This window comes from Zychaea mexicana (assembly GCF_025766255.1).
Source record: "Zychaea mexicana strain RSA 1403 chromosome Unknown BDB00scaffold_10, whole genome shotgun sequence".
NCBI lineage: Eukaryota > Fungi > Mucoromycota > Mucoromycetes > Mucorales > Lichtheimiaceae > Zychaea > Zychaea mexicana.
In genome coordinates, this window is record NW_026516673.1 from 187,964 (window position 1) to 201,177 (window position 13,214).

The following is a 13,214-nucleotide window of genomic DNA, read 5'->3' on the forward strand; positions in this document are numbered from 1 at the left end:
TTTTTTAACCAGTTTCAACTGTCAACATTTTTATTCCACGTTGGACACCCTCCAATGCCGGATTCATTGGAAGCAGCTGCCATTGAAGAGCTGGTTCTTCACGGATCAAAAGGTTAGCACAGCAAAACGGCACCTGCGCTTAAATTTAATGGTACATAGTTCCTAATTCTCCTTATTCAACAGGCTGCCCTTTCGGCACGTTGTGGTCCTCTTTGAAGAAGAAAAAGAATGCGTCGCCAAAGACACTTTTGAAAGCTTTTTTCAAAAACGATTCGGTTGAGCTATACGAGGTAATTCATCCCAGATCTCATAATTGTCTTTAAAGAGGTGGTTTTTTTAATAAACCAGTTCATTGCTGTAGAACGACCAATGTGTAGACAAGTGCGATCACTCAAACGACAAACTTCATGTAATCGCTTCCGCAGACCTACGTAGAAAGATCTTGATGCGAGAACTCAAGGTACTCTCCTTTTATTTAAGAGATAGGATTTACAGCGTCGTGTAAGCAAAAGAACTCATGTGTGCATGACGATCTATTTATCAACAGAACCGTAAAGCAGTTGTATCTGACGACGCGTTTCGAGTACTTGAGCATATTGCGAGCATGCGCCATGACGGCATAACCCAAATACAACTATCAAAGGATATGGGTTTGACAAGTGCTACGATATACACGCGAGTTAAACGATTAGAAAACCTTGGTTTAATGTAACTTTTTTCATGTATTATGCTTTTGCATGATTGAAACTCTAATAACCTGTTCTTTTTCCGCAGTGTACGACATTCTGCTTCGCATGAGAAAACGTATACGCAAATGTGTTATCACATCCGATTCACACCGAGCGACGACGACCAAACCAGTATCATTAGCAGCAACGGCATGATTCTTCACGAAATGGTTGATCGTAAAATAGTCAAAGTGCTTGCAAACGCCGAGGACCACATGATACCATTGACGGACGTCTTCAATGCTTTGGTAAATACATATACACCGTTCTTTTACATAATCGTGCGCTTGCACAACTGCTGAGTAACCGACTAAAAAATTGACTCGTTAGGGTATGACGACGGAAAAGCATATTGCGTGGATGCGTAACCATATTGTCAAACGAGTTGAGCAAGGGGTTTTTGAAAAAGTCAAAGTGGTCGCAAGCAACAAGCGAGTAGTTTATTTAAAATGGATTGCACCATTGTCCTCAATCGCAAAGCCCCAAAAGACGTCGGCTGAAAACCGTGATCAAGAGCGACCAGATGCATCGCTGCATGGTGAGGAACTGTCAAATGTTATTCTGGAGCGTGTCGAAAAAAATCCTGGAGCTACTACCAAGGTAAAAAGCATGTTATTCATCTGAAGATTGCCGAATTGCGTATTCAAGAGGATTGGGCTTTTCTTTTATCTCCACTCATATATAAAACAATAGGATTTATATGAACTGATACCCAACGCCAAATGGACGAATCTACGGAAATCACTTCATTTCGCTGTACAAAAGCACACAAAATATCGATTATATACCGTTATTGAATCACAAGGTCGCACGCGCCATTATCGCTACTATACTCGTGACGGGATCAAACAATATTACAATAATCGAGGCGAATCTGCTGAATTGAGTGATGAGGGTAGGGACAACAATGATAAGCACTCCAACAGTAATACATCCTCAACAGGCAAAAAGCGAAAGCGTGGAGATGGCAATGGATCGATAGATACACAGCGCCAAACCGACAATAACGAAATGGGGAATAGCAGTAGCAACAACATAAAGCGACAACGCCATGAGGAAGAAAGTAGCGATCTCTTAACCAATTTATTAAATACGAACGATCAACCGATTACCAAGAACAAGGATTCACAGATCCAGCCTATGAAAGGCTCCAATATCACCGCTAATAAACGGAAGCAAGCTATGTCAATGATTGTTCTACGTGATAAGGTGCGGGAGATTGACCATAGTTTACGGGATGAAATCGCAGCTGCCGCAGGAGAGGCAAAAGATGCCCCACCCATTGCTCGACCAACAATGATACGGTTGGCGGAAGGGTTGCATAACAGCAAAACCATACGTCTTGTGCGATCTGCTGTGCCAGTCTATGGTGGTGGAATGGAGAACAAGGTCTTACTCTTACATCCGGATTTGAATCAAAACGATGCCCTGGTGAAGCAATACCTCGATCATGCTCGTACGAACAAAGCAATCCACCCTCATCCAGCAAAGCGAAGAGCAATTTCGGAAATTCAAATTCCCAGCAATAGCAATGATTCACCGAGCGTAACGACGGTGTCGTCAGAACAACACGTATCGCGCAACATCATCCACTTGGCACCGGAAAAACACTGGCGAGAAGTAGCGCAACGGCATGGATGGATTCAGTCTAAGTGGTTACGAGCCAAGCTACTGCACGAATATCTTTTTAATCAACACAAGGATTTGATCCGTTTGGGTGATCTTCTCAATGAACTGCCTCTCAAAGTCTATTGCCAAATGATTGGACTATACCGTCACAGCGATAAAGTCGAAGCGTTCATGCGTACCACACAAAAAGATATGCCGCTCGCCAACTTGCCGCGAGATATTGAGACGGAGATGATAACGAGTCGATACCGATTACGTCTACAGCTTTCTGGGTTAGTCGATGTACTTGAAGCACTGGAATTACTGGAACGCGTGAACACTGGCATAGTGCCATCCAGCGACACAACGGTTCGGCTGCTCAACATTGGCAAAATCAGAGACTTTAGCGTTGAACAATGGCCAGTGATACAAACATTTGAGCTCGGTACCTCAAAGGATATCCACGACTTCTGGAAAGAGCTACAGTTCGTTTGTACCTCTTCAGATACTGCCAAAAATATTAAAACCGGGCATATTTTGGATACAATCTTGGTACCACATACATGGAGCAGCATGACGATGCTGACACAAGAACAGCGGAATACACTTGACCAACACCTGGGTTGCTCACAAGAAATGGCGCCTGTCGATGATGTACCACTTATTGCTCATTTGTCTCGGACACTCGGCTTGCCTCAAAAACGCATCAAAAATTATTATGATGGGTATATGCGCGCCCATAACAAGCAAAAAACAGTAAATGTTAAGTCACCAAAACGAATGATGGTGAGCGACCTGATCCGATCTGGTCGTACTTTTGATCCTGCACCCGCAACCTACATGTCTACACGCACTGAAGAACGTACCTTTGCACCGACGCGCAAATTTATACGGAGCCGGACTCCCCGTACAGGTATGACAGTAAAAGAAGCGACATTTATGTGTGTTTGAAAAACTAAGAATGGAAAAAAAGAAAAACTACCCGATAGCACAACCAAGCAACCACCCCAACGATGGCCTGAAGTTGAACACGATGCTCTCATACATACTTTTGCAATTATGCGGCATCGAGCGGAGACTAATAAAACGACATTTTCGTGGATGCCTATTACTCAAGTGATGAAGAACCGAGAACCAGATGTTTGTCGGCGACGAATATCTCACCTGAAAGAGACGTGGCCACGATTTCATGATCACATAGAGATTCTCAAACGTAAATGGGCCGAGATTTATGCACATGGTATTGCTACGGGTGAGCTTGTTGACGGACGACCTTGGGACTGGCTTAACTTTGACTTACTTGGTCAATTAAAGTATTTTATCGTCAAGTTACAAGAGACCGAGAATGGAAGGCAAGTTGTATAACACGTTTATATGAAAATTACTTACAAGAAGCTAACATTCACAGCAGTTCGACCCCTTTACCTAGTAATACTGAACTTCTGAAAACTAAATACCAAGTCATAACAAGTCGTTTGCCGATATCAAAAATACGACCTGCTGTTCTGGATTCACATTTGTGTGACTCTTTAAAAGATAAGGACGGATTATCAAATACTGAGTTATTGGCTACAGTGGTGCTCAGGGTAAGTAATGTTGTCAATCATTGTGAGAATGATATTAGGAGGTTAACCGTTGAAATCTTTAGATGGTCTTTATGATGCCTCAGGATACATACGATGCTGAGAAAGCTCGTGCTCTTTTTCGACCATTTTCTGAGAAAACTGTCGAGCGTGCTCTACAATATCTACGCGCTGCTGGTGCTTTAATAATCATGCGAAAAAATTATAATCGGCTTATACCTGGCCAAGTATACAATGTGTCTGAAAAGTATGTTTCTGCATTTGCCAATGTTTTTGTGTGTATTGCTAACATGGAAAGTACTGTTGCTAGGTTTATACGAATGTTTACTAGCGAGCGCTTTCCAAGGAGTATGCTGGACCAAGCCAACGATTTTTACAACAACAAATTACGTGATGACAAAGAGTTACCAAGCAGAATGACATCTGGGTCCATGGTCGTGCTTTTAGATATGATATCTAATGAAGAGGTAAAAGAAAGCAATCTGATGTTGCTTTGGTAGTCACTAATAAGCACTCGTATATATGTAGCTTGCACTTCACATGACATCGGTTGCTCGTTATTCAAAAACTCATAAATCTGTCTATTACCCACGGATAAAGCATGGTATATTCTCTTTGTATAGTATTTTCGGGAATGTAAACAAGTCAAATTAACTAACGGTTGGTGTCTGTTTTCTAGATGCCCTGGCAAATGCCTTGATCGAGCAAAGTCTAGCGTTCGCTACGACTATTTCGCGTAAAGATGATACCCGACATTTTATTACTACACCTAGTAATGGCAATGTAACGATACCCAAATCTGAAGAAATTAAAAAAATAATATCCAATCTATCTGTACAAGCACGATGTGTCTATCAGACCCTGGAAGAATTTGGTGCTGCTGGTGCTACGCTGGTGATGCTTCAGGTAGATATCACAGTTTGCTCGCAGAATTTGTTTTGTTTACTCATTTCCACGTAAAATGAAATAGAAACATGTTCAGGACATGAACAGTCAAGATATTATCAAAAACGTCGAACAACTCAAGTCGGATAATCTAGTGCACCAAGTTGGATTTGAGGATGATAAGTTTGTGACCGCTGGCCATGCACCGATTTGGTTCGTTGAACCAGCACCACATCGATACTTGAAACCGCGAATGTGGTACTTTGTCGACGGGAGCGTGAACCAGGACGTGTTTCAAGGATGTGTACGCAAACTTGTGCTGCTTATCACTGAAAAGCCGGGTATATCCTTGGTAAGGATTCTTTATTTACTTATTTTTTTGAGTGCGAGGAAAAAGGAATTTATTGGATAGATGATACCATAGGCACAAATTCAATCGTCATTCAATGGATACTTGACCGTTGCCGAACTGGAGGATCTTTTACAACATCTATCCGAAAAAATGGTGATTAAAAGCGAGAGCTATGTTCAGTATAAAAGGCCAAAAGGATTTGATGGGTTGTTCAAAACTTCTTCTGTCCTAAAGAAGATTGGTATGTTATCCTGTTTTCCTGGGTAGAAGGCGAAGTTTGGATGAGCTCTAACCTATGTTTGATTTTAGGACCGAACGAAATCAAACAGAATGCAACAAAGCATTACTGGCTTCGTGACGGGTTCCATCCATGGATGGTTAGTTAAAAAGTAACATGTAATGAACAGTTGTATATACATGCACCCATTTTTTTTATTGAGATTTGATGCCAATATATTTGCTTGTCTAAAAGTTTACTTGCTTCGTTTGTATAAGATTATCAGCCAATTAATTTCTGCCTTTCTTACTGACCGCCATTGGTGTCTTCACTAAAGCTGATTGACATTGGGATTGTCGAATTGGAATGTTATCACGATATGATCTTGTGCACCGCTCGCTTAGTTTATTTGCAATTAGATGATACTGTAAGTAACCACATCCTATTAATCCTACGAGAAGAGGACCGGTTGCATCTGCTGTAGGCATAATATAAACTACTGTCAAGATATCACTTTCTCCGTCAATTAAAAATAAAGTGCTTTCTGGTCAAGCACTGTACAGATCTTTCCATATACCCTCATTTCCTATAAGCTGTGCCAGGCATACCCTTTCCATGTTATGAAGTCTTTTGATTTATGCTATGTGAATTGAAAGAAGCTGTCGGATTATTACAGTGATGGTGGCGTTGATTAAGCACTAGTGCTTTCACATTGAAAGCTGATTCATAATTTGAATACAATAAGATCAATATAGCAATCTAGATAATATATATATATATATATATGTCATATACCCACTTTATTAGTATATCTAGAGAAATGGCTTAGTGTATACACATGATGCATACATATGGATATTAGATATAGGGAATTACTACGCGCACGACAAAAATTGACCTCGCGCACGACATTTTTTTTGGTAGTTTAGTATTCCGCAGTTGTCGTGCGCACCGTCTCTTGCACAGCCTGAAAGACCCGCGCACGACAAAATCTGATCTCGCGCAACGTCAATTTTTTTTGGCAGTTGTCGTGCGCACGGTCTCTCGCACAGTTTGAAAGACCCGCGCACGACAAAATCTGATCTCGCGCAACGACAATTTTTTTTTGGCAGTTGTCGTGCGCACGGTCTCTCGCACAGTTTGAAAGACACTGCGCACGACAGAACTATGATGATATATGCCGAGTAACTGGAACATTAACATACCGTGTATCCAAATGGCAAGCAAACAACTTTGTGCCAACATAAGTATTATAATATAGTGAAGCACAAGCGAGACGATTTCTTAGTCAACACAAAAAGACGTAGCCAAGACCATAGAAAAGTGGGTAGACGGTGCACCAAGTGTTTTCACCAATTTAATATCAATGACGATGGTATTGGCTGCAAAGACACATCCTGTGTTTCGTGTTCCAAAACTTGCCACAGCTAGGGCTGTCATGTAATTCTATTCAAATAAAATTATTTTTGACGGTCAGTGTAATATTCGACGTATATATAACGAAAGATGATAATAATGTGTCAACCAAATTGTTGAATATTTGGAGGGCGAAGAACAAGAACAATTAAATCCGGAGACAAGGCACAAGAGCTTAAATATGAGACAAGAAGAACATAAATCGTCGAGTACGTTGAGGTAAACGACAACCGCCAAAAAAAATTGTCGTTGCGCGAGATCAGATTTTGTCGTGCGCGGGTCTTTCAGGCTGTGCAAGAGACGGTGCGCACGACAACTGCGGAATACTAAACTACCAAAAAAAATGTCGTGCGCGAGGTCAATTTTTGTCGTGCGCGTAGTAATTCCCTAGATATATGCGACCGCGCTACTACTATTAACAGCTGTAGTTTTTTTTTTTTTTTGTATGGAGGTGTTTAAACCTCAGAAATAGTTTATTGCTGTGGGCCGTTCAAAAGAAGAGGGAAAGCACAGCGGCCTCGGAATTGTAAGGAAGGGAAGACAAGAGATATATACAATTAGAAAACATATTTTTGAATGGCTGCGACTGCTATTGATGCAATCTTTGCTGGAATGAAAGGGGAATCATTGAAAATGAGGTCCCAATGGCTTCGCCAGAGGGCCAGTAAAGTATATGCTCCAATGGATAGAAGTTGAATATGTGTGAAAGAAGAGTAGGGGGGATCACCAGTCGTGAGGAAGTGTAAGAAAGCCGATGGGCGTGGGTCGTGATAGCAAAGTTGAGTCCACACCCGTTGCCAAACTTGATACTTTTTTGGGCATAGAATTAGGAAATGAGGTAGGGTTTCGGTGTGGGATCTACAGATCCGGCATGTTGTTGATGAGATAAAGGATTGGTTCATATTGAAAAGCCTTTCAGCTGTAGGGATAGTGTTGTGGTAGATGCGATACAGGACATTGCGGGCAGCATGGTCCATAGGTGTTCCCCAAAAGCGGATCCAGTTCCTCGCAGGTATAGTCACATTTTTGGGTGCCCGGGTCAAATGTCGTCGATATATTTTGGGTTGCCCTGTTTTGATGGCGGGATTGGTGTTGATCGCTCTTGTTAAAGGTTGGAAGTTGATTGCTCCCGGGTCACCTAGGTGACCTCCATCCGGGTGGTTTCTGGGAAGGCAGAGCCTAGCAAAGAAAGGGCGGAGGATGTATTTGAATTGAGTGACATCTTTGCGTAGTTGGTTCAATAGGGTAGGGTGTTTTATATAGTCTCCTTTTTGGCGGTCCCTGGCGCGGATATGTCCAAGAGTGGTGTCGAAAAGGAAAAAATCGTTGACGATACATTTCTTGAAACCTGGTCGTTTTGGTGGCGGGTTTGTTGGCGACGGGCAAATGGTGGCTAGGAGTGGGACTTGTAAGACCGTGGCGGGGTTGAGATTGTGGATATCATCCCATGAGATACTAAGGGCGTCAATAATTCGAAGGACCAAAGTCACAGGTGAAGCGGCGTCTTGATTATGGTTCTTGCGGCTGGCGGGACAGAACAGAAGCAGCCGGTGATCTGCGATAAATTTGTGCGTGGCCAGTATTCGATGTATCAGACACAAAATATGCTCTGGAAACATACCATGTTCCCCCAGCATCGGTTGTATCCACCGCAGCTGGAGGGCATTTTGTTGTAGGGCGGGATCCAAAAGGCCAATCCCTCCTTGATGTCGTGGTAGGCAGAGTGTTTGGTAGGATACCCGCGGGAACATGCGGTGCATGACAAAGTTGCCGATTATGCTTTTGACTTTTTGATGGAATCCGGAGAGCGGCGCACCGACGACCCTTAGTACATGCCATAGTTTCGACAGAATAAGGGTATTCAAAGCTGTCGCACGACCACGTACGGATAGCCCTCGTTGTAGATGTTGGTTACAGTGGTTTTTAATAGCTTCCAAGAGTCGATCCATGAAAGATTGTAGTTGCGAGCGGGATGATGAGAGCGGATATCCGAGGTAAACCACTGGATCTGGTTGGGTCCTATCGTGACAAGCTGAGATGCCATAGGGTTGTAGCCTGGTATTCCATATCGGCTGCGGTGCTCCACTGAGGGAAATGGCTTGAGTTTTTGTTTTATTGAATTTTGCATTGGAGGCTTTTTGATAAACATCCATGTGATGGAGTACGCGACTGAGGTCTGTCGTGTCTTGTAAAAAAACACAAATGTCGTCAGCATATGCCAGTGTTTTGATGGGCTGTGGGTTGGGGATTGATATAGTCCCTATTGGGTCGCTTGATGCAAAGGAATATCCTTGGTATGACGCATCTGTTTGCAAGGCCCTTAAGAAAAGCTCTAGAGCCAGATTAAAGAGCACTGGTGAAAGGGGATCTCCTTGGCGGAGGCCTCGTTGTTGCGGTATTGCCGGACTAAGGTGACCATTGATGTTGATTTTGATTTGCGTGGCGAAGAAGAGTGAGCTGATGCTGTTGATGAGTTGTTCTGGAAAGCCAAAGTGTTGCAAGGTTGCCCGTAGGTATTGGGGGTGAATCCGATCATACGCTTTTTCTTGATCCAAGAGCAGTCCGATGGCTGATGAGTCGTTTTCGTTAGCGTGTTCCATCACCAATCGGGCGACCAAACCATTTTCGGCGATGGACCGATTCGGCATGAAACCCGTTTGTTGGGTGTTGATGAGAGAGGCTGCTGCTTGGACGACTCGTTGATTAAGCAGTCTTGTGAAGATCTTGGCGTCGCAGTTAATTAGGCTAATTGGTCGCCAGTTCTTGAGAGACGTCAAATCTCCCTTCTTTGGCAGAATCCGAACACAGGTCTCTGTCCATGAAAGTGGGTAAATGCCCAGTGTCAGTGCATCTTTACAAACATGGTATATCAAATCCTTTGCTGCAGGGTGGTTAAAAACAAGCCTCCAAATGCCATACGGCAGTCCATCGGTCCCCGGGCTGCTTTGTCGTGGGACTCGTTTCGACCCTTCTTGAAGCTCTGCGAGCGTAAATGGCTCGACAAGACTGTCTCTGGTGCTGTCATCGAGGTGGACAGTTGCTGGAATGCTATTATGGAGTTGCTGCATGACGCTGTCGTCAATCGGTTCTGGCGAGTATAAATCGCGGTAGAAAGACGTCGCAGCTGTATGCATGGCTTCTGTTGTAGTGCATAGTGCCCCAGTATGTGGATGTTGTAAACTTGTAATATTGGCTTGAGAGGTTCGTTGTTGGATGGTGCGCTTGAGGTAACCTGCGGATTTTTCGCCTTGTTCCCTCCAGCGCTTGCCTGCTCGTAGGGCAAGAGTATCGCACACTTCTTGTTGTGCTGCTGAGATTTGTTGTTCAATGATGTTCAAGAACCAGGTTCGTGCCGCTGGTGTTGGATTGGACCGTAAAAATCGGTTGCGCTTCGATTGTAATTTGTTGAGGTAGGCTGAAGTACGGCTGATGCGTTGCCGGCAATATTGTTGCATTTGGTGCTTGATTAAACGCTTCAGCTCTTCCCATTGGTGCTGCGGTGTTGAATTGCTGTTGGTGTGTTCAAAGAAAGCAGTGAGTTGTGTTGCGAGTTGTCGGCGAAAGTCTTTGAACGTTAAGATCAGGGGGTTGCCCTGCCAATATCCTTTGCCTGTAGGAGCGGGACCCAGGTTATATGTAGTAGACAATAATGCATGATCAGACCATGAGCTAGCGACATAGGATACTTCTCTGGTCTTCACTGTATTTTGGAATGCGGAGGAGGCTGCATAGATGTAATCAATAGTGGACATTGTACTATCACCTCTACGGAAGGTCGGTTGTGGTGATTCTTGCTGATCTGGGGTGATGCAGTTGGTAAATTGGTGTTGGAGCATGTTGAACCAGGCTTGAGGTGCGTTGAGATGATATCCTGGTCTTTGAAGGCTATAATTGAAGTCTCCTGTGAGGATCAACCTTTCTCTGTAAGGTTGTTGTTGGTCAAAGATTGCTGAGTGGTATAGTGCTCCGAAAAATTGTCGTCTTTGGGTTGGTGATGTTGCGGGTGCGTAGATTGTGAGGATATAGAAAGGTTGAAAATGTTGTTGTTTATGTTCTACTTGGACTAGCAGGTGGCGCGGATTGTCTAGAGCCGAAATCTGTGAAAGTTTGAGATCTGCGCTGAGTGAGACGATGCCACAATGATTTGTCCAAAAGGATTGTGTTGCACTGAAATACGGTGAAATTTCTCCTCCTGTGATGATGTTGATATATGGGTTTCTTGCATGGTGATGATATGTGGTTGATGTTGTTTGATATGTCAAATGACATGTATTTTGTTGGTTGTAAGTAGTCCATTGTAATTGATGGATGCAATTGAGATATCGTTATTGTTTAATATCATTAAAAAAATTATTATTGAGTATGGGGTGGAGGTTGACGCTCCTTTGAAATTTTTTGTTCATATTCGTGTAAACTGATGTCGCGTTGGCGTGAGAGGCGGACATACAGTACTTGTTGCAGATCGCTTGGTAAATCTGCTTCCTGCAAGATCTCCTTGACCGTATCCGAGAGTTCCATGTTATCGATCCAGTCCTTGGCCGGATTAACTTGCGTTGCGAGCTCCTGTTCGTCAGCTAGGATCATTGGTCTATCGTTCTGATAGTCCGCAAATTCCATGGCAATTTCGTCGAGAGCTTGTTCAAGATACCCTTGTTGCATCAGTGCTGAGGAGTTATCTGCGATGTTTTCGTTGTTGTTGTTGTTGTTCTTCTCATCGGTGGCGGTATTGTCGGCACCCAGGTCTTCCAGAGGCTCAAACCGATTGGTCAGTTGCCCCTTCTTTCCTTTTCCGGGCGCATGTTTGGATTTCGATAACTCCTGGGAGGGGGTTGTGTCATGCTTGTGACCAGTCTTGCGGCGGCTGGTTTTGTTGTTGCCCGGCGTCCATTCATCACTATTGTGTGTTGTGGGGCAGTTTGCAGCGTAGTGATTCTTACCACCACACTTGAAACATCCTTTCTGGTTGCGGCGGAAGCATGGACAGTCTTCAACGATATGTCCTAGCTCATGGCAGCGGGAACAGTGGAGGGGCATTTGGTCGAAATGTGCGTAGATTAAGTCATCCTTGTCACCGCACCAGGGGATATGGTGGTCAAGGGGAAGGAGCTGTTGATTATGGCGTGGCTGTATATCCAGAACGGCGAAACCGTTTCCCATGTATGCTTTTGTTCACGGGTCACAGTTGATACCAACGTCTAGGATGTCGCCATATGGACGAAACGTTTCGTGCAGTCTGCGTTCCAAATCTTCTTGACTGAGCAAAGGGAGATTTGTGAGACGAAGCTTTTTAATCTTTGCATTTTTTTCAAGAGCAGGCGTTGCACAGATCGTGATGGTCGGTGTGAACTCTATGCCCTTGTCGATGGCATGAGTTTGTTCTTTTTTAGTTTGGAGATTGATTTCAGCGACCACACGTTGTCCTTCACAATGTGTAAGGATGCCATTATTGATGGGATAAATCTTCATCAAAATATCGACTGCGTCGTCAACGGATCCTGGAATGGGGCTGATGTCAAGCATAATGCTGCCAGGCGAACGTCCAACTCGCCAAATGCGAGAGAAATAGCAAACTTTCTTCGCTTCGCTTGTGCTTAGTTGACATTGAGCATGAACGAGTGACACTCGTTCAGGTTGGGCAATGTGAGCCTATGTCAGAACGGTTGGTGGGGAGGTGTAGATGGAGGGTTGTTGGTTGGTGCCCATATCACGCATAGGCAGTTTGGGAGGAATATCAGAAAGAGCCATGACTGTATTCAGTAATAAAACACAGAGCTGTAATTATTTAAAACACAGAACCCTTTAAAAATATCTTTTTAAAATTATTAGAAAATAAAAATAAATTGTCATACTCCATTATACGCATTCTATAACAATGCCATTAATACACAACGTAGATTATATTTTTATGCATTTACTTGTAAAAAACCGAGCTATCTTGAGCACTTTCCAAGGAAGTGATAGACATTTTTATATTACAAAATGTGCGTTAAGTTTAAATACAAGGTTGTACATTCATCAGCTGGGCATGTGGCGCAATGGATAACGCACCTGACTACGAATCAGGAGATCGTAGGTTCGACCCCTACCTTGCTCACAATCTTCACTCACTACTGAATAAGTAGTGAGCAACATTTTTAAATTTTCTCAATCGACTCGTAACATTTTTGTTTGTTTTTTTTTGCTGACAGTGCTTTTTTGCATCTCACTGTACCTTTTCTTTTGCTACTGTTGAAGTTATACTATCATTGTTGCTCTTCAAACCATTAAGAATAGAACCATGAAAGATCAACGATGGCTTACTGCTTGCCCTAGCGCTACTACGCTGCTGGATATTGTATTCACTGTTATGGCGTATCGGCGAATGCTGGCTCTTTGAATAAAATCGTCCACTTTGTAGGTTAAAATAATGTTTTAAGAAAAATGAT

General features: G+C 43.3%; 2 protein-coding genes and 1 non-coding gene across 3 annotated transcripts; 2 read left to right on the plus strand and 1 right to left on the minus strand.

Moving 5' to 3' along the window:
* Nucleotides 1-19: 19 nt before the first annotated feature.
* Nucleotides 20-5,834, plus strand: BDB00DRAFT_805325 (uncharacterized protein). The gene is made up of 15 exons (XM_053122187.1): nt 20-112; nt 184-290; nt 362-460; nt 548-708; nt 775-976; nt 1,059-1,328; nt 1,422-3,249; nt 3,310-3,688; nt 3,748-3,922; nt 3,985-4,166; nt 4,230-4,386; nt 4,448-4,523; nt 4,599-4,825; nt 4,890-5,156; nt 5,229-5,834. The coding sequence occupies exons 1-15, from the start codon at nt 55-57 to the stop codon at nt 5,421-5,423; spliced, it is 4,383 nt and encodes a 1,460-aa protein (XP_052983448.1). The 5' UTR covers nt 20-54; the 3' UTR covers nt 5,424-5,834.
* A 4,212-nt stretch (nt 5,835-10,046) lies between these two features.
* BDB00DRAFT_751618 (uncharacterized protein) lies at nt 10,047-10,940 on the minus strand (the record flags this gene model as incomplete). The annotated part of the gene is made up of 1 exon (XM_053118629.1): nt 10,047-10,940. A coding segment is annotated over one exon (894 nt), but the record flags the coding sequence as incomplete, so codon positions are not given.
* Nucleotides 10,941-12,810: 1,870 nt separating this feature from the next.
* On the plus strand, nt 12,811-12,883 carry BDB00DRAFT_t17. The gene has a single exon. It is a non-coding gene; the product is annotated as a tRNA-Arg (tRNA).
* The last annotated feature ends 331 nt before the right edge of the window (nt 12,884-13,214 follow it).